This window comes from Cynocephalus volans, chromosome 12 (assembly GCF_027409185.1).
Source record: "Cynocephalus volans isolate mCynVol1 chromosome 12, mCynVol1.pri, whole genome shotgun sequence".
Classification (NCBI taxonomy): Eukaryota; Metazoa; Chordata; class Mammalia; order Dermoptera; family Cynocephalidae; genus Cynocephalus; species Cynocephalus volans.
Window position 1 is genome coordinate 25,032,787 of NC_084471.1, and position 19,345 is coordinate 25,052,131.

The following is a 19,345-nucleotide window of genomic DNA, read 5'->3' on the forward strand; positions in this document are numbered from 1 at the left end:
CCATTTCAAATCCCAACCGCTTCAAGACTGGAGCTGCTGAGCTCACAGAGCAAGAGCTGGCAAAAGCCGCAGCTGTGCCCTTCACATGAAGTTGCTTGGAGGCAGCAGGGGAGAAGACGGCCTTGATGGCCCTCAGGCCAGCAATACCACTAACAAGGTTCCTATGGACCCACATAGGAGTGAGGAGCCACAACAACTGAAAAAAGGAGCCACTCAGATGCCAGTGAGTCACTGCAAGGGACTAGTGCATGGCCCATCCCATGGAAAGTATTTGGAGTGCAGGCGGTTGGGGAGATGGGCCACGGGAGAACACTGGGGCATAGCAAAGACAGCTGATCTGCCCCCCAATCAGCACAGGCCCACTCTATGTAGACTGGTCAGGAATACAGAACTGCAGGGGGTGCAATTGGCTGAAAAGATTCAGGTCCAAACCAGAGTTTCCACACAACCAAGGTGTACTGGATCTTATGAGACCCAGAAGTACCTACAATGTCAACCATTAAAACCTGAACAGCACAAAAAAGCCTTACCCAGGGAAACAGCAGCAAATCAGAAATTTAGCTCAGCCACAGGGCTCAAGTGCTGGTCCCCAAAGGAAGTTCCTCCATTTTAGAAGTAAACAAAGGACAACAAATTAGTTCCAGTACAGAGTTTAAGTAGTGAGAACAGCAAATAATTCAACAGAGAACTGAAAGAAAAAATAAAATACCCACAGACCAGAGACAAAGTTTGATATTAACTAGTAAAGGTCTCACATCAGCAAAGAACACCTATTAGACCTAGAAGGACTGGAAGCCCCCTCAATTCCCAAGCCAGTGAGCAGGGAGGGCCAGGGGCCTCAGCCACACACCCCAGCACCCACAACCAGACCAGCAGCAACCACCAATCTGCTGCAGGAAGCTCCATGGGCTCCAAAGCCAGGACGTTAGAGGGGCCAAGAGCCTCGACCACACCCCCCTGGCATCTGCAACCAGCTGAGCAATGACCACCAAGCCACCACTAGAAGCCCCCAGGACTCCCAAGCAAAGGCTATAGCAGGCTGAGGGCTTTAGCCACACACACCCCTAACACCTGCATCCATCCCAGCAACGACTGAGCCACTGCTAGAAGTCCTCGTCTCTCCTGCAGGAATGACGGGGGTGCCACGGCCTCAAACACAGCCCCCTTCTTCCTCCTTTTCCCATCCTACTTCCTTCCCCCTCCCCCCAACTGCTCTGCAACATCTTAGAATGTAAAATATATATACATACTAATAAATAAACTTTTTCAAAAAGCACAGCAATAAAAACAAAAATAGACAAATGAGATCATATCAAACTAAAAAGCTTTTCCACATCAAAGGAAACTTAACAGAATGAAGATACAACCTACAGAATGGTTTGAGAAAATATCTGCAAACTAATCATCTGACAAGGGGTTAATATCAAGAATATATAAGGAACTTAACAGCAAAAAAACAAATAACCCAATTGAGAAATAGGCAAAGGATCCTAATAGACATTTCTCAAAAGAAAACACAAATGGCCAGTCATATGAAAAAATGCTCAACATCACTAATCATGAGGGAAATGCAAATCAAAACAACATTTCACTCCAGTCAAATGGCTATTTTCAAAAAGACAAAAGAAAACAAGGGTTGGCAAGGATGCAGAGAAAAGGGAACCCTTGCACACTGTTGGTGGGAGTGTAAACTAGTACAGCCATTATGGAAATCAGTATGAAGGTTCCTCAAAAAATTAAAAATAGAACTACCACATGATCCAGCAATCTCACTACTGTTAATACACCCAAAAGAAATGAAGTCGGCAGGTCAAAGAGATGTCTGCATTTCCCTGTTTACTGCAGCACAATTTATAATAGTCAAGATATGGAATCGACCTAAGTATCCAAGAATGGATAAATGGATAAAAAACTGTGGAAAATATACACAATGGAATAACATTCACCATAAAAAAAGAATGAGATCCTGTCATTTGCAGCAACATGGATGAACTTGGAGGTCTTTATGTTACATAAGGCAGGCACAGAAAGACAAATACCACATAATCTCACTCATATATGAAACTAAAAATATGAAAACAGAGTAAGTTGATATTATAGAGACAGAGAGTAGAACAGTGGTTTCCCGAAACTGGGGAAGGGAAGGGGAAAGGGAAAACAGGGAAAAGTTGGACAACAGGTTAAAAATTACAATTAGATAGAAGGAATAAGTTCTGGTGTTCTATTGCACAGTAGAGTGACCACCGTTAACAGTTAAGTTTTGTATATTACATATAGCTAGAGAAGAGGCTTTTGAATACTTTTGCCACAAAGAAATGATAAACGCATGAGGTGATGGTTACATTAACTACCCTGACCTGATCACTATACAACATATATATGTATCAAAATATCACATTGTACCCCCTAAACATGTACAATTACAGTCTGCCAATTAAAATACTTTTTTAAAAAAAAAAAGGGATGTATTGAGGGCCAGCCTGTGGCTCACCTGGGAGAGTGTGGTACTGATAACACCAAGGCCACGGGTACAGATCACTATATAGAGATGGCTGGTTACCTCGCTTGGGAGAGCGTGGTGCTAACAACAGCAACTCAAGGGTTAAGATCCCCTTACCAGGCATCTTTTAAAAGAAAAAAGGATGTATTGACCCAGTAATTCCACTTCTAGGAATTTTCTAAGGACACAATATAGTTACAAAGATGACCAAGAATGCTCACTGTAATATCATAAGGGAAAGAAACTGAAAACAACCTAAGTGTTCATTAATTACACTTTGGTTAAGTAAATAAGGGCAAAGACACATTAAAATACCATTATTTTGATATAGATTATTAAATGCAAATATATTTTGCAAGGTGTAAAAAACAGGCTACAATACACCATTCCTGTAACCAAAAGATAACATATCTAAGCAAAGAAAAATTACCGAAGTACATATTGTTTTCCAAAATGTTAACATTTTGAGTTGTTACTTGGTAGTCATGACTTCAAATACCATCTATGTACTAATGAATCCCAATTTTTATCTTTCATTCAGAACTCCACATTCACATACCCAACTGCCTATTCCATATTTCCAGTCACATGTCTTAATAGGTATATCAGACTTGTATTCAAAATGAGTTTCCAACCTTCCCCTTTCCTTATAGAAAAAACTTGTTCTCCCACAGACTTCCCTATATCAGTTCATAGCAGCTCCATTATTTCCATTGCATATGCCTGCAGTCATCTTTGATTCTTCTCTCTCATAATGCACATCACATCCATCAGGAAGTTATGATGATTCTATCCTTATAACATCACTTTTCTCCTTCCATACTTCATACTGCTTCTGAGAACTTAACTACCCACTGACATTATAAATTTGTCACTTATAAAAGCAAATTCTAATCATAGGACAAAACATGTTTATAAACATGACACCAAAATACCAAAAAAAAAAAAAAAAGAGTGGTGCATTTAACCATATAAAAATTCAAATCTTCAGAAAAGTAGAAAGCAATATAAACAAAATTTAAGACAATAAAGAAACTAATTTGCAACATATATGGAAAAAAGAAAGTGAGATAAAAGTAAAGAATATTTAAGTGGATTATCTTACTTTGTGCATACTGGCACTGGCCATATGATAGGCCAGAAAGTTATACCAATACATGCAGTCCTCCTGATCCGGTGAAAGAGTATGCAGCTGGTGATACTTCAGAAACTGAGTAATTATCTTCTTATGTAGATCCTGAAAACCAAAATAATCATTTCAGAGGACAGAAACAATTTCATAACCTAAGCATCACAGCAATGCCAGCTTCCAAAGGTATTAAGTACATACAGAGAATCTATTCACAACATACTTATTCATTACAAAAGGAAAAAATAGTAACTTTACAGTGGAAAACCCTGGCAAATACCACTTTAACCAAATTATCGACATTAATATCACCCATAATAAGATATTTCGACACCAAGTACTCCCTGGTGTGATGCACTGAGAAGGACACAACATCAATTCTGTGGTATTCCAGCCAAATACGTACAACCTCAAACTAGTCAGGAGAAAACATCAGATAAAAGCAAATCAAGGGACACTGTACAACATAACTGGGCAGTACTCTTCAAAAGTGACAAGGCCATGAAAGACAAAGACTGAAGAATTTTCACAAATTTGAGGAGACTAAGGAAAATGACAACTAGGGAAGCAAGAAAATCTTACACAATACAGGATCCTGAATTGGATCTGGACCACAAAAAGGACATCAGTGGGAGAGCTGGTGAAATTCAACTAAAGTCTGTGGATTAGTTAACAGTACTGTATCAATGGTAATATTCTGGCTTTGATAATTGTATTATGGTTACATAAGATGTTTAGGGGAGGCCAGTCTTATGCATAGAAACTCTCTGTACTACTTTGTAACTTTTCTATAAATCCAAAATTATTTCAAAATAAAGAGTTAAAAAAAAAAAAAGGTACACAGATACACATACCTGAAGCTGGCTGCGATTCTTCTCTGTGAGAAAATCTACTTGAAGATCATGTAAATAATAATGAAATGACTTTCCATTGCGATCACAGAATAAGAGAGACTTATTCACAAACTCCTGCAGTATGTCTTCAACTTCTTCAGTTTCCATGTCCCAGAAAATACATAACACCTAAGAATCATTTTAAGCATTTAATATGCCACAGAAGTACAATGACCAGGAGTAGAGAGACAAGGTACTAACACAAAATCATATCTTAAAGCCCTGAATAAGATGTTTCCATTTCATAAGAAGCAGCCCAACTATTCCTCAGAATAGAAAAGAGAAAGAGAGGTTGGATGCCTCTCCAGCTTCACTAGAACTATTGAGAAATAGGTTAATTCATGAGTTCAATACAGAGCCCTTGATGGAGACTAAAAGCAGAGGGGCTTCTACACCCTTCACCCCAACACTTCAGTCCCGTGGGTCTTATCCTTCCAATATCCTCTGTAATAATCTCAATTCCATATCAAAGCTTACATGCCATAAATACCAAATGACAAGGATTGTTGGTCCACCTATTACCTTTGTAGGCACCTTAACATCTTTCTGAAGGATGGACAGATCTGTGTAATAATCTTTAATATCTTCTCTGAGCATTTCAACACTTATAGACATGGCTTCATCCAGAGCCTCATAATCATAAAATGAAGATTTCCTTATTCTCTTAAACTGCTTATTCTGAAGTTGCCTGAGGTAGTACTCCCAGCGGTTGGGAAAATCACGTAAAAGAGCACCAATTAAAGACACTATAAGAGGATGACCTAAAAAATAATAATAATAATAAAATGAAGCCACTGTGTTAATACCATCTTATTTTAAAAATCACCACTATGTTAAAATCAATTTATTCTTAAGAAACAATTTACAATGCATGTTATCCAAAGCCTTAAAATATTTTAAACTCTTGGGTCCACTTCTAGGTATTTATTCTAAGGAAATCATTAGAAATAAGAAAGACTTAATTTAAGGATATTAACCACAGAATTATTTACAATAGTGAAAAATCTTAAACAATGTAAACAATGTCCAATAATAGAGAACTGGTTGATTAAATTAAGGTATATCACAATATTATGCCACTGGTAAATTAAAAAAAAAAAAATTTAACATGGGAAAATGCTCACAATATATAAAAAAGACAAGATTCAAAACTATGTATACCATTATAATCTCAATTTCTTAAAAGTTTTATATTTGCTAAAAGACTGGAAGAAATACTGTTATTATGTTAACAATTATCATATTTTGGATAATTTCTATTTTTTCTTCATAGTTTCAAACATTTTTAAATGTTTCAAAAAGGACATGCATCACCTTTTAATGAGTACAAATCAAGTATTTTTCTTAAGTTTATGATTTTTAAAAAGATAAACTCAAAACCAAGGATCTATGTGAAGGCAGAATGAAAAATAAGGCATCTCCAAGTATAACAACAAAAGAAATAATCATAAAAGCTGATAGATTTGGCTATATAAAATTTTTAATTTAAATTTCTGTATGTCAAAAAATACAAAGTTAAAAATACATCACAAAAGAAAAGTGAGTCAAGGATAACTCCTTAAAATGCAAATATCCAATAAATAAGTAAAAAGTTTAACTTTACTAATAAGAAACAAATTAAGAAGACCAATTTTTACTTATCAAAATATACTATTTTTATAAAACCACAACAAAAAAATTTCTAAATCTGACTCACTATACTTTTTACTCTTTGACAAGAAAGGTCATGTCTTATCTCACCCCTCTTGCTAACACGGTCATCCATCTTGTGGATGTATATATAAATATTATTTTATGAATGAATGAATACCATAATATCATGTATCCATTTCAGTTACCCAAGAAGCCCTCCTAAATATCCTAGAAAAGTTTTTAGATGTTCATGTACTAAATTATCATATGTATTAGCTTAATTTTCAAAAAGGGAATTAATAGCCCTGTAACTCGCTCATACACAAAATAAATAACCATACCTTTGCATTCTTTTATAATACTATGAGCTTGTTCTGGCAAATCTGCTTTCTTCATATTAACAAAAAGGGATAACATTTCAAGTCCTTTTTCTTTTCCTAAGTCACTCTCCACATGGACTACATACTTAGGACCTGTGACAAAATCACAGACAAATAATCACAATACAGTTAAGTAATTTGGTATGCCACATATTTAAATGTAATTGAATATAAAGGTATTGATATAATTTGGATATGGTTTGTCCTCCCAAAGCCCATGTTGAAATATGATCCCCAATATGGCGGTACTGGCAGCTGTATGGGTCCTGGGGGGTGGAGATCCCTCATGAATAGATTAATACCTTCGAGGCAGGGGTGGGAGGAGAAGTGAGTTCTACCGTCATTAGTTCCCGCAACAGCTGGTTGTTAAAAGGAACCTGGCACCTCCCCTCCTGCTCTAGCTTCCTCTCACTGCACGATCTCCTTGCACCCGCTGGCTGCCTTGCCATTTTCCACCATGAGTAGCAGCAGCTTGAGGCCCGCACCAGATGCAGCTGTCCTAGAATCTTGAGCCAAATAAACCTCTTTTCTTTATAAATTACCCAGTCTCAGATATTCTGTTATAGCAACACAAAAACAGACTAATATAGGTATTAAAAAGTAAATTAAGAATCCTTACCCATTACTGAATCTGTAACACTCTTGTCTCTGGTTGTAAGAAGAATCTGACACTGATTGTCAAAAGCTTTTAACACCCAAGGATCCCAAACATCATCCAAGATCAACAGAGACCTAATTTAAAAAAACCAAAACATAATGAATAAGTAATGACACTTTTTTAAAGCTTCCTTCATTTTTTATTTTTAATTGTACATATTTGTGGTGTACAGTGTGTTGTTTCAATACATGCGTATATTGTACAATGATTCACTTAGAGTAGATAGCATATCCACCACCTTAATATTTATTTTTTCTTTATGGTGATTATGTTCAAGATATTCTTTTCTGGCTGTGTAGAAATACACAATATTATTATTTTAAGCTTCCTTTAAAAAAATAATTCCACCAATGTCTTTTTAAATCCACCAAATTTTAAAAAAGGAAAAAACAGAAGGCTAGTTAATGATTGTTCCTCTTTTTTTTTGCTATACTCCTTTCTCAATATGCTAATTTAAGTGAGGAAGAATAAAATTAGAGATTTCCCCCTATTCAAAACCCAAATCAGAACATATTAAAATTAAAGGTCCTAAAAAAAAGAGGGCTGTATATAATATGTAACTTTTAGGAATTCATTAGTTCAGCCATCACTTACTGAGTGCCTGAAAAGAACTATCCAAGTAATGGGATTTTACAATTCCATCTTTAAGCAACAAAACCAACCTAGAAGTGAGTTCAGGTTAGCATTAGAATGAATCATATAACGATGAAATGTGATCATGTTTTACCTACAGAACTAACAACTTTGTATGTTCTAACCTAAGAGAATGCACTAGCAAGAATACTACATTTCATTTGGTATACTAGTGGATTTTTTTTCCATCCAAAAAATTCAGTTGTTTATTCATAATGATAGAAAACTTCCATGCCAATTTCTGACTGATCTCTCCAAAAACTTTTCTAAACTCACCAGAATAGATGGGGGAAAAAATACAACTAAAACCTGATAGAATAATTATACACCAGCACTTTTACCTGAACAGCACACTATTTCTGTACACTACCAAAAAATACTCTAGGTACAAATACAGTTGTAAACTTGTAAAAACATAAACCAAGTGATGCTAAAAGAGAAACAAAATGCCTGGCTTTATAAACAGAGGTCCAATACATCTGAAAGTGGTTACAATATTTTCCTAAGCAGACATCATTTTTATTTTTGCAAAAAGTGAAGGAGTAGGGAGAAGCTACTGAGCAATCAAAGAGGAAATGGCTAGTAGTCTCAATCCTACTTCCTCCAGAAAAATGGATATCAGTGACTATCAAGGGAAGAAGATGATAAGAGGGATCTAGAAGAGAAAGAAGGAAGAGAGAAGAGAGGCTTGCCCTCTGCAATGAGTATGTATCAGAATCACCTTACAGCCTTTTCCCGAGAAATATTCCTCTCACCCTATATTCTGATAGTAATCCAGTTACCAATTTGAGAATCATTGCCACACTCCAGTTACATATGAAAGTGTATTGCATTAGAGTATTTTTTTTAAAAAGTTCAGAGCCACTACCTAAGTCTCATCCAATATACTATAACACCCCGAGGCATGTTTTATTCATCTTTGTGCTTAGAGCACTTGGCCCAGAACCTGGCAAAACACTCAATGTTGGTTAAATAAACAAAAGAATGGCTGCCAAATCACAGAAATCAAATTGTTGACTGAATCCCAGGTAATACTCAACACAAGCAGAAACTATGCTGCTGTCTCCCATTTGTAAAATGAAAACTGTAAAACAGTTGATAACAGTGCCAGGCACATAATTATAACAGTAAGTATTTATTGAATGAATGAATGAATGATTGAAAAAACCAATAAACAAAGCAAACTCTTAAAGTACATGGAAGTAGAAAAGTTACATATACACCTGTACAAACTAAAATAATCCAACAGCAGGGTCCTGTTAAAAAATCCTTCCAGACCCTGCACTGGCCAGCTGCTTAAAAAAAAAAAAAAACCACGCTGCAAGACCCTGGTTCAGGTTGCTCTGCTCTTTGTAGAGAGACTTTACAGCTTCTGTGCCCACACACCCCAAGCCTGCCAGGCCGGAGAAGACACGTGGGGCAGGAGTTATGGCCCAGGCCAGTCCCCACCCCCCAGGAGAGACTTAGGAGCCTCAGAGCCCCCACACCCCAAGCCAGCTGTCCCAGAACAGGCAGGCACAGTGGGAACCCCAGCCCAGGCTACTTCCTGCTGACCAGAAACGGCAGTCCCTTCAGGATCCAAGCCAGACATCAGGGTGAAATGAACGGACTGTGATACCCCCCAGAGACAATAACAAAACACCAAAGGAAAGATACCAGAAATATGAAAAATCAAGAAAGTACATCACCACCAAAGGAAAATAATAACTCTCAAGTGCTAGATCCTATAGAATAGAAAGTCTTTGAAATGACAGACAAGGAATTTAGAGTAACAACTCTAAGGAAACTAAGTGAGATACAAGAAAACTCAGTTAGACAACACAATGAAATGAGAAAAACTACACAGGACCTGAAAGAAGAAATGCACAAAGAAATCAATGCCTTGAAAAAGAATGTAGCTGAGTTTGTAGAGCTGAAGGATTCATTCAATGAAATAAAAAATGCAACAGAGAGTTTAACCAGCACACTTGAACAAGCAGAAGAGAGAATTTCTGACCTTGGAGACAGGTTGTTTGAACTGACACAGGCAGACCAGAAAAAAGAAAAAAGAATCAAAAAAATTGGAGAAAATTTAAGAGAGACTACACAGAACCTTAAGTTCTCAAATATCCAAATCATGGGTATTCCAGAAGGGGAGGAAAAAGGAAATGGCACTGAAAACATATTCAATGGAATAACAGCAGAAAACTTCCCAGGTATAGGGAAAGTAACAGATCTCCAGATTCAGGAAGGCCCAAGGTCCCCGAACACATTCAACCCAAAAAGATCCTCTCCAAGACATTTGATAATCAAACTGGCAAAACTCAAAGACATAGAGAGAATCTTAAAATCTGCACGAGAGAAGCAGCACATCACCTATAAGGGAGCCCCAGTCAAAATAACATCAGACTTTTCATCAGAAACCCTAAAAGCCATAAAAGAATGGGATGATATATTCAAAACAATGAAGGACAAAACTGCCAGCCAAGAAAACTTTACCCATCAAGGCTATCCTTCTGAAATGAAGGACAAATAGTATATTTGTCAGACAGACAAAAACTGCGGGAGTTCACTACCACAAAACCAGCCCTACAAGAAATTCTCAAGGAAGAATTTGAGACCACAAAAACAACCATCACTGCCATGAATACTCAAGAAAGAACAATACCAACCAGCAAAAGCGCTAACAAAAGAGAAAAAAAATAGTTTATCTATCACCCCAAGAAACCAACGACTACAGAAGACAAACAGAAAATTAGAAAGAAAGGAAGAAAAGATACTTAAGACATCTAAACAAAAATCAGTAAAATGGTAGGTATAAGTCAACACCTTTCAATAATAACTCTAAATGTAAAGGGATTAAATTCCCCATTCAAAAGATACAAATTGACTGACTGGATTAAAAAGACTGACCAAACAATATGCTGTCTTCAAGAAACTCACTTAACCTGTAAAGACACACATAGACTAAGAGTGAAAGGAAGGAAAAAGATATATCATGCGAGTAGAAATGAAAAACGAGCTGGAGCAGCTATTCTTACATCAGATAAAATAGACTTTAAAGCAAAAACCATAAAAAGAGATAAAGGTGGCCACAATATAATGACAAAAGAATCTCTCCATCAAGAAGATATAAGAATCATAAATATACACATACCCAGTTTTGGAGCAGCCAGATTTACACAGCAAACACTATTAGATCTAAAGAAAGAGACAGACACTAACATCATAATAGCAGGGGACCTGAACACCCCACTCTCATCATTGGACAGATCATCTAGGCAAAAAGTCAATAGAGAAACACAAGATCTAAACAATATTTTAGACCAATTGGACTTGGCAGATATCTACAGAACATTCCATCCTACAACCTCAGAATATTTATTCTTCTCATCAGCACATGGAACATTCTCCAGGATAGACCACATGTTAGGTCACAAAGCATGTCTCAACAAATTCAAAGAAATTGGAATTATTCCATGTATTTTTTCTGATCACAATGGATTAAAATTAGAACTTAATAATAAATGAAACTCTGGAAACTATACAAATAATGGAAATTAAACAACATACTACTTAATGACATATGGGTCCAAGAAGAAATTAAACAGGAAATCAAAAAATTTCTTGAAACTAATGAAAATGACACATCATACGAAAAACTGTGGGATACTGCAAAAACAGTATTGAGAAATTTATCACATTAAATGCTCACTTCAAAAGAATAGAAAAATGGCAAATAAGCAACCTAACACTTCACCTTAAAGATCTAGAAAAACAAGAACAATCCAAATCTAAAGTTAGTAGATGGAAAGAAATAATTAAGATCAGAGCAGAATTAAATGAGATAGAAACACGAAAAACAATACAAAAGATCAATGAAACAAAAAGCTGATTTTTTGAAAAGATTAATAAAATTGACAGATCTTTAGCAAGGCTAACTAAGAAGAGAGAAGACCCAGATAACAAAACTTAGAAATGAAAAAGGTGATATTACAACTGACACCTCAGAAATACAAGGAATCATTAGAGACTACTATAAACAACTATATGCCAACAAATTTGAAAATCTGGAGGAAATGGATAAATTTCTGGATGCATACAAATTACAAAAACTGAGCCAAGAAGATATAGAATATCTGAACAGACCAATAACAATAAAAGAGATTGAAGCTGTTATCAAAAGGCTCCCAACAAAGAAAAGCCCAGGACCAGACAGGTTCACTGCAGAGTTCTAACAAATGTTCAAAAAGGAACTGATACCAATTCTCTACAAACTGTTCCAAAAGATTAAAACAGGGGCCATTCTCCCAAACTCATTCTATGAGGCAAATATCACCCTGATAACAAAACCAGACAAAGATGCATCAAAAATAGAAAACTACAAGCCAATAGCCTTGATGAATATAGATGCAAAAATACTCAATAAAATACTAGCTAACAGAATACAGCAACACATACGCAAAATTGTACACCATGATCAAGTGGGATTCATTCCAGGGATGCAAGGTTGTTGGTTCAACATACACAAATCAACAAATCTGAAACACCACATCAATAAAAGGAAAGACAAAAACCATACTCATATGTAGGAGAATGAAACTAGACTCATGCCTTTCACCATATACCAAAATCAACTCAAAATGGATAAAAGAATTAAATATACATCCTGAAACAATAAAACTCATTAGAGAAAACATCAGAGAAACACTCCAGGAAGTAGGAGTGGGTAGAGACTTCATGAATAGGACCCAAAAAGCACAGGCAACTATAGGAAAAATAAACACATGGGATTATATCAAAATTAAAAACTTCTGCACAGCAAAAGAAACAATCAACAGAGTAAAAAGACAACCAACAGAGTAGGAGAAAATATTTGCAAAATATACATCTGACAAAGGATTAATACCCAGAATATATAAGGAACTCAAACAACTTTACAGCCAAAAAAAACCCAATTAAGGGCCAAGCCCGTGGCGCACTCAGGAGAGTGCGGCGCTGGGAGCACGGTGACGCTCTCACCGCGGGTTCGGGTCCTATATGGGAATGGCCAGCGCACTCACTGGCTGAGTGCCGGTCACGAAAAAGACAAAAAAAAAAAAAAAAAAATCCAATTAAAAAATGGGCAATGGAGCTGAATAGACATTTCTCAAAGGAAGATATACACATGGCCAACATACACATGAAAAAATGCTCAACCTCACTCGGCATCCGGGAAATGCAAACCAAGACCTGTAGTGGGTTAGAAATCTTGATTCTCCTTTGATCTTAGAATAAGATTTTTAGAGGAGTGACAAGTGCCCGTCATCCAGGAAGGCAGCAGGCAGCCCTCGCCCCGCGCGCCAGTAGCCGACCCAGCCTCCGGACGAGTGGTAAGATTTCATCTGGGGATGCGGCAACTCCCTGGGAGGCAGACGCAGGCAGACCCGCGGGTCCGGGGAACCGAGCAGCGGTTTGCGGCCGGCAGTTCTCACTGGTCCGTGAAAGAGCTCGGCGGCCCCAGCAGGCACCAGTCAGAGTGGAGGTCAAAATGGCGGAACGGGAGAGCTGCCTGCCGCTTTTCCGCCATGCGTAGAAGCAGCTTGAGGCCCGCGCCAGATGCAGCTGTAGCAGCCAAACAACTTTACAAGAAAAAAACAAGCAACTCAATTAAAAAATGGGCAAAAGAGCTAAGCAGGCATTTCTCTAAGGAAGATATACAAATGGCCAACAGACATATGAAAAAATGCTCAACATCACTCAGCATCCGGGAAATGCAAATCAAAACCACACTGAGATACCATCTAACCCCAGTTAGGATGGCTAAAATCCAAAAGACTCTGAACGATAAATGCTGGCGAGGTTGCGGAGAAAAAGGAACTCTCATACATTGTTGGTGGGACTGCAAAATGGTGCAGCTTCTATGGAAGATGGTATGGAGGTTCCTCAAACAATTTCAGATAGATCTGCCATATGACCCAGCTATCCCACTGCTGGGAATATACCTAGAGGAATGGAAATCATCAAGTCGAAGGTATACCTGTTCCCAAACGTTCATCGCAGCACTCTTTACAATAGCCAAGAGTTGGAACCAGCCCAATGTCCATCATCGGATGAGCGGATACGGAAAATGTGGTATATCTACACAATGGAATACTACTTAGCTATAAAAACGAATGAAATACTGCCATTTGCAACAACATGGATGGACCGTGAGAGAATTATATTAAGTGAAACAAGTCAGGCACAGAAAGAGAAATACCACATGTTCTCACTTATTGGTGGAAGCTAAAAATAAATAAAAAATTCACACACACACACAAAAATGGGGGGGGAAGAAGACATAACAACTACAATTACTTGAAGTTGATACGACAAGCAAACAGAAAGGACATTGTTGGGAGGGAGGGGGGCGAGGGAGGAGGGAGGGAGGTTTCGGTAATGGGCCACAATAATCAACCACATTGTATATCGACAAAATAAAATTAAGAAAACAAACAAACAAACAAAAATAAATAAATAAAATAAAATAAAATGTTAAAAGAACAGGGAAAAAAAAAAGGAAATATCACTTGTTTTATCTTCTGTTTTCTGGTAGTCTTACAGTGATGTTAAAGGATTAGTCCAGACCTGTAAATAAATTGAAGGAATATCTATGCACAGATTAAAAAAAAAAGAATAAGATTTTTAGGTAATGCATGAATGAGCCAAAAGGCTCTTGAGTAGGGGACAAATGTCCACAGGTAAGTTTGGCAAAAGCCATCTAATCAATTTTAATCACTGTTTAGGGATGGGATCGTGTATTTTGACTGTTTTAGGTTGCTGGTTTGATTCCAGCTTGAATGACTATTGACTAACCTACTGATTGTTCTTTAGATATGTTAAGAAAACTGCTTGAATGCTGTTTAAATATGCTAAAGAAATTGCTGTAGGAAGTATGTAAAAAAAAAATGTTTGCTAAGATCAAGTTTTTGTTGGTGAATCACTTAAATTGCCTTACAGCATGTCATCTTGCTTGTTTTACTAAATGTTACTAGCCTGTATTGTTAAACTATAACCCCACCTGTGTTCTCTTCCTGTAACTTCCTGGTCTGGAAAATAAATGCGGGAAGAGAACCCCAATTCGTGATTAATTTCCCAAATGAAAAGAATGCCTCTCTCTTGAGGGTTCCAGGAGATTAACCACTTCGGGGCTTCTCACTGCTCTGAAGAGATGGGCTTTGAGTAATCTTTTGCGGCTCCATCACCCAGGCAATGAGGGGTGAAAAAGCCATGGGAGGCAAAGCAACAAAGACCACTTTGAGATACCATCTCACTCCAATCAGGATAGCTAATATCCAAAAGACTGAGAATAAGTGCTGGAGAGGTTGCGGTGAAAAAGGAACTCTCATACACTGTTGGTGGAGCTGCAAAATGGTGCAGCCTTAATGGAAAATGGTATGGAGGTTCCTCAAACAATTACAGATAGATCTACCATATGACCCAGCTATCCCACTGTTGGGAATATACCCACAGGAATGGAAATCATCATGCCAAAGGGATACCTGTATTCCAATGTTTACTCCAGCTCTATTTACAATAGTCAAAAGTTGGAACCCACCCAAATGTCCATCATCTGATGACTGGATAAGGAAACTGGTATATCTACACATTGGAATACTACTCTGCTATAAAAAAGAACAGAATACTACCATTCACAACAACATGGATGGACGTAGAGAAAATTACATTAAGTGAAACAATTCAGGCACAGAAAGAGATATACCACATGTTCTCACTTTTTTGTGAAAGCTAAAACTAAACAAACAAACAAACAAATCAGGGGGTGGGGGGGAGAAGAGAGAATAACCACAGAAATTCCTTGAACTGTTTAAGTCAAGTGAAAAGATATGATGGGGGGGAGGGGAGGAGGGAAGAGGAACAGGTAAAGGGGCATGAAAATCAACTACAATGTATATTAAGTAAAGTTAAAATTAAAATAAAAAAATTTTTTTTAAATTTTTTTAAATGGCAGTAGTTAAGTCTCATTGGGACTTCATAAACCAACTAAATTTGACTATCCGTACCTTGGGTGTTTGCGTAGCATCAGAATGCGGAGACGGTCTTTAGCTTCTTCAATATTAAGAGGAAGCCTCTGGGAAAAACTCTGATCCATATCCAACCTTGTACAAAGATTCTGCAGTTTCATCAGAAGCCCAGATTTGTCTTGTTTCCCAACTGAAACCCATTGCACACCCCCTGGGAAATGATCTAGTGAGAAAAAGAATGATAAACTTAAGGCCTTTGAACAGTCCTCGTTTGAACGGTTTTACTGTTAGGTATCAGATTTACTCCAATCTTCAATCGCATCATATTTTCACCTTCTCTTGAATCAAGCTGTAAATTTCACAGTCTTTGTCCTATGTTATCAAAGATTAGTACACTGCACAGTTTCTCAATCTCAGCACTCATGACTTTTTGGGCTGGATAACTCTTTGTTGTAAGGGATTGTCCTGTGCATTATAGGATGTTTAATGGCCTCCCTGGCCTCTACCCACTAGATGCCAGTAGGATTCCCCCTTACCAGTAATGACAACCAAAAATGTCTCCAAACATTGTCAAATGTCCCCTAGTGGGCAAAATTGCCCCTGGTTGAAAACCACTGATGTACTGGAACACATAACTCACTCATTATGGTTTTCTTATACAGACGTAAGAAATTAGGTTCAAGTCTGGCTCTACTGCTTACTAGCTATGTAATCTTTAACAAATCACTTAACCGCAGTCTCATATGTTACACTGGAATAAGACTGTCTATTACACCTACTTCAGAGATGCTGTGAGAAAATGATATGAAACATTCAAAATTGCTGTGATAACTGTAAAGGATAATAATAGACAGGATTATGGATCCTGAGAGCACCTTGAAAATATTAAGCTTTGAACTAGTAAGCACTTCCAACTAGTAAGAGTAGTCATTATTATTACTGTCATCATCATTATTATTAAGTCATAATACATATTTTTATTTACATATGTATTGAGAGCCAAAAATCTTAAGTCTTCATAGACTATATATACTTATTCAGCTCCACACAGATAAAAAATATATACAAAGTACTTCAAAAGGTTCATGGAGTGCTGGTCTGTTGGCTCAGTTGGTTACAGCACTGCCTTACAGTACCAAGGTCAAGGGTTCGGTTCCCTGTACTGGCCAGTCACCAAAAAAAAAGGTTCATGGAAAGATTTGTATTATCTTTTAATTCTGTTTTTCCACAAACTTTCTGAAGCACACTCATTTGTATAAGAGGGGTACCTATGTGTAAAATACAGTGAACAGTAACATTAGTTCATACCAGTGGCATTAACCATAAAGATTTGTATAATGTGAACATCAAAGTATAAGAAAAAGCAAAAACAAGACACAAAGATAAATGAGGTAAATTATACCAAAGGGTTATTTATTTACAGGTATTCACAAATAATTAGGAACAAATATAAATCACTATTTAAAAAACTTAATCATCCAAAAGAAAGACTTGTATATATGCACAAAGATCTACTTAGGACAGATATTTACTGAACACTATTCTAAGAGTTCTACATATGTTAACTCATTTAATCCTCATAACACACTATCAAGCAGACACTATTATTATCCTCATTTTGAAGATGAGGAAACTGAGGTTTAGAATGGTTGATCATTTTGTCCAAGGTTACACAGCTAATAAAGCAGAGATGGAATTCAAACCCCCAGTGTCAATGCTTCACGTCTACATTATTTTGCCTCCTCAAGGATATTCACTACAGCATTGTCTACAACAGGAAAAAGCTAGAAACAACCTGCAATGTCCATCTTAACCTACTCTCCCACTGCAAGCTTCCCAAGTCTGAGTGAGGCAGGCCCAACTGAACAAGGAAAGAACCTTACATATAAATGAAGATTGGAGTACTGAAATTACTGAAATGAGACTTTTTATAACTTGAATTGACCTGGAACCTTTGAACCTGTACAAGATCAAAGAAAGAATGAGTCCCAGGGAAGAAGTTTGAGCGGGCAATAAGAGAAAAGAGTATAGGTGTTTTTTTTGTTACACCTTACAAATCCAAATGCAATGGTTACATTTACTAAATAAACCTGGTGTACTAGTCTGTTTTGTGTTGCTATCACAGAATACATGAGAATGGATAATCTATAAAGAACAGAGGTTTATTTGACTTACAGTTTCTGAGGTTGAGAAGTCCAAAGTCCATCTGGTGGTGGCAACAGCAACCCAGGGGTCTTACATTGCAAGATGGTGGAAGCAGAGAGAGCAGAGAGAAAGAGACTCTCTTCTCTCTTCTTTTAAAGCCCTCAGAACCATGCCCATGACCACCATTTTTAATTCATTCTCTACTGCAGGGTCCTACAACCCAATCACCTCTTCAAATCTCCACCTTTCAATTACCATAATAGGATTTCCCACCCTCTTAACAGTCACAGTGGGGGTTAAGTTTCTAATACACAAAACTTAGGGTACACAATTCAAGCTTCAGAGAATTTGGGGGGGGGACGCAATTCAATCCACTACACCTAGTAAAACTGCCAATGTTTATTTTTTTTTATTTTTATTTTTTTGCTGTTCTGTACTCATTTATTTTATTTATTTTTTTAAATTTTATTATGTCGATTTACATTGTGGCTGATTATTGTTGCCCATCACCAAAACCTCCCTCCCTCTTCCCTCCCCCCCTCCCCCCAAAAAATGTCCTTTCTGTTTGCTTGTCGTATCAACTTCACGTAATTGTGGTTGTTATAAACTGCCAAAGTTTATGATCGTGAATTTAAATTGGAACTCAGTTGGGTGATTTTCCCAGAAAAGAGGAAGCAAGTAATGGTCTGGATGAAGCCATAGGGAGCAAGAAGGAATACCTAACTCCACAGGCTAGCACAGAGAAAGACAAATCAGGTTTCACCCAAGATAAAGAGACAACTAAAGAATCAAGAGTATATGTTAAGAGTGACTGTATGACGGACAATAAAAATCTAGGCCCAAGTCTGGGGGCGGGGTACTAATAGGATAAATACTGAGTATATTATGGAATCAACGGATGAGAAGTGTTGGTAGTCTAACTATAACAACAAACTTGAAGAATAGAATAGGTGGAGGTGGAAAAAGAGTAGAATAGAATGTTAACATCAAGATTTCAAAAGTGCTATAGTTCTAATGGTGACAAGGATCATAGTCCAGCTTGTGATCGGGAAAACACAGGGCTGAAGGGGAGTGAAGAAAATGGTCATAGAGACAAAGAGGTCAAGGAACTGAGAGGCCAAGGTTTTGGATGATTCATCTATACAGATATCAAAATCACTAAGACTGCCACTAAAAAGAAGAGAATAAGAGAAAATTTATAAGCTAAGAAGTCCAATCATCAGTGAATGAGAGGGTGGCTATACCACTGGGAAAGATTAGAGAAATGAATCTCAAAGAAATTCGCTGGAGAAGGAAGTACTAATGCTCTGGATGAGGCAACAGAGAGTAAGGACAACACTCACCCATTTCCTGGTGCTAACATATGTGGGATATAAAGGGAAAAAGTTGC

General features: G+C 37.3%; 1 protein-coding gene across 3 annotated transcripts in view; it reads right to left on the reverse strand.

Moving 5' to 3' along the window:
• The window catches only part of APAF1 (apoptotic peptidase activating factor 1), a 100,147-nt gene that overhangs the window by 72,217 nt on the left and 8,585 nt on the right, over positions 1-19,345 (reverse strand). For all 3 annotated transcript variants that reach the window (XM_063074815.1, XM_063074814.1, XM_063074816.1), the window contains exons 5-10: positions 15,850-16,033; positions 7,154-7,266; positions 6,496-6,627; positions 5,045-5,283; positions 4,484-4,651; positions 3,606-3,737 (exon numbers count right to left, since the gene is read on the reverse strand). In XM_063074815.1, coding sequence (XP_062930885.1) covers positions 3,606-3,737; positions 4,484-4,651; positions 5,045-5,283; positions 6,496-6,627; positions 7,154-7,266; positions 15,850-16,033 — 968 coding nt within the window. The remainder of the gene's footprint in view (positions 1-3,605; positions 3,738-4,483; positions 4,652-5,044; positions 5,284-6,495; positions 6,628-7,153; positions 7,267-15,849; positions 16,034-19,345) is intronic.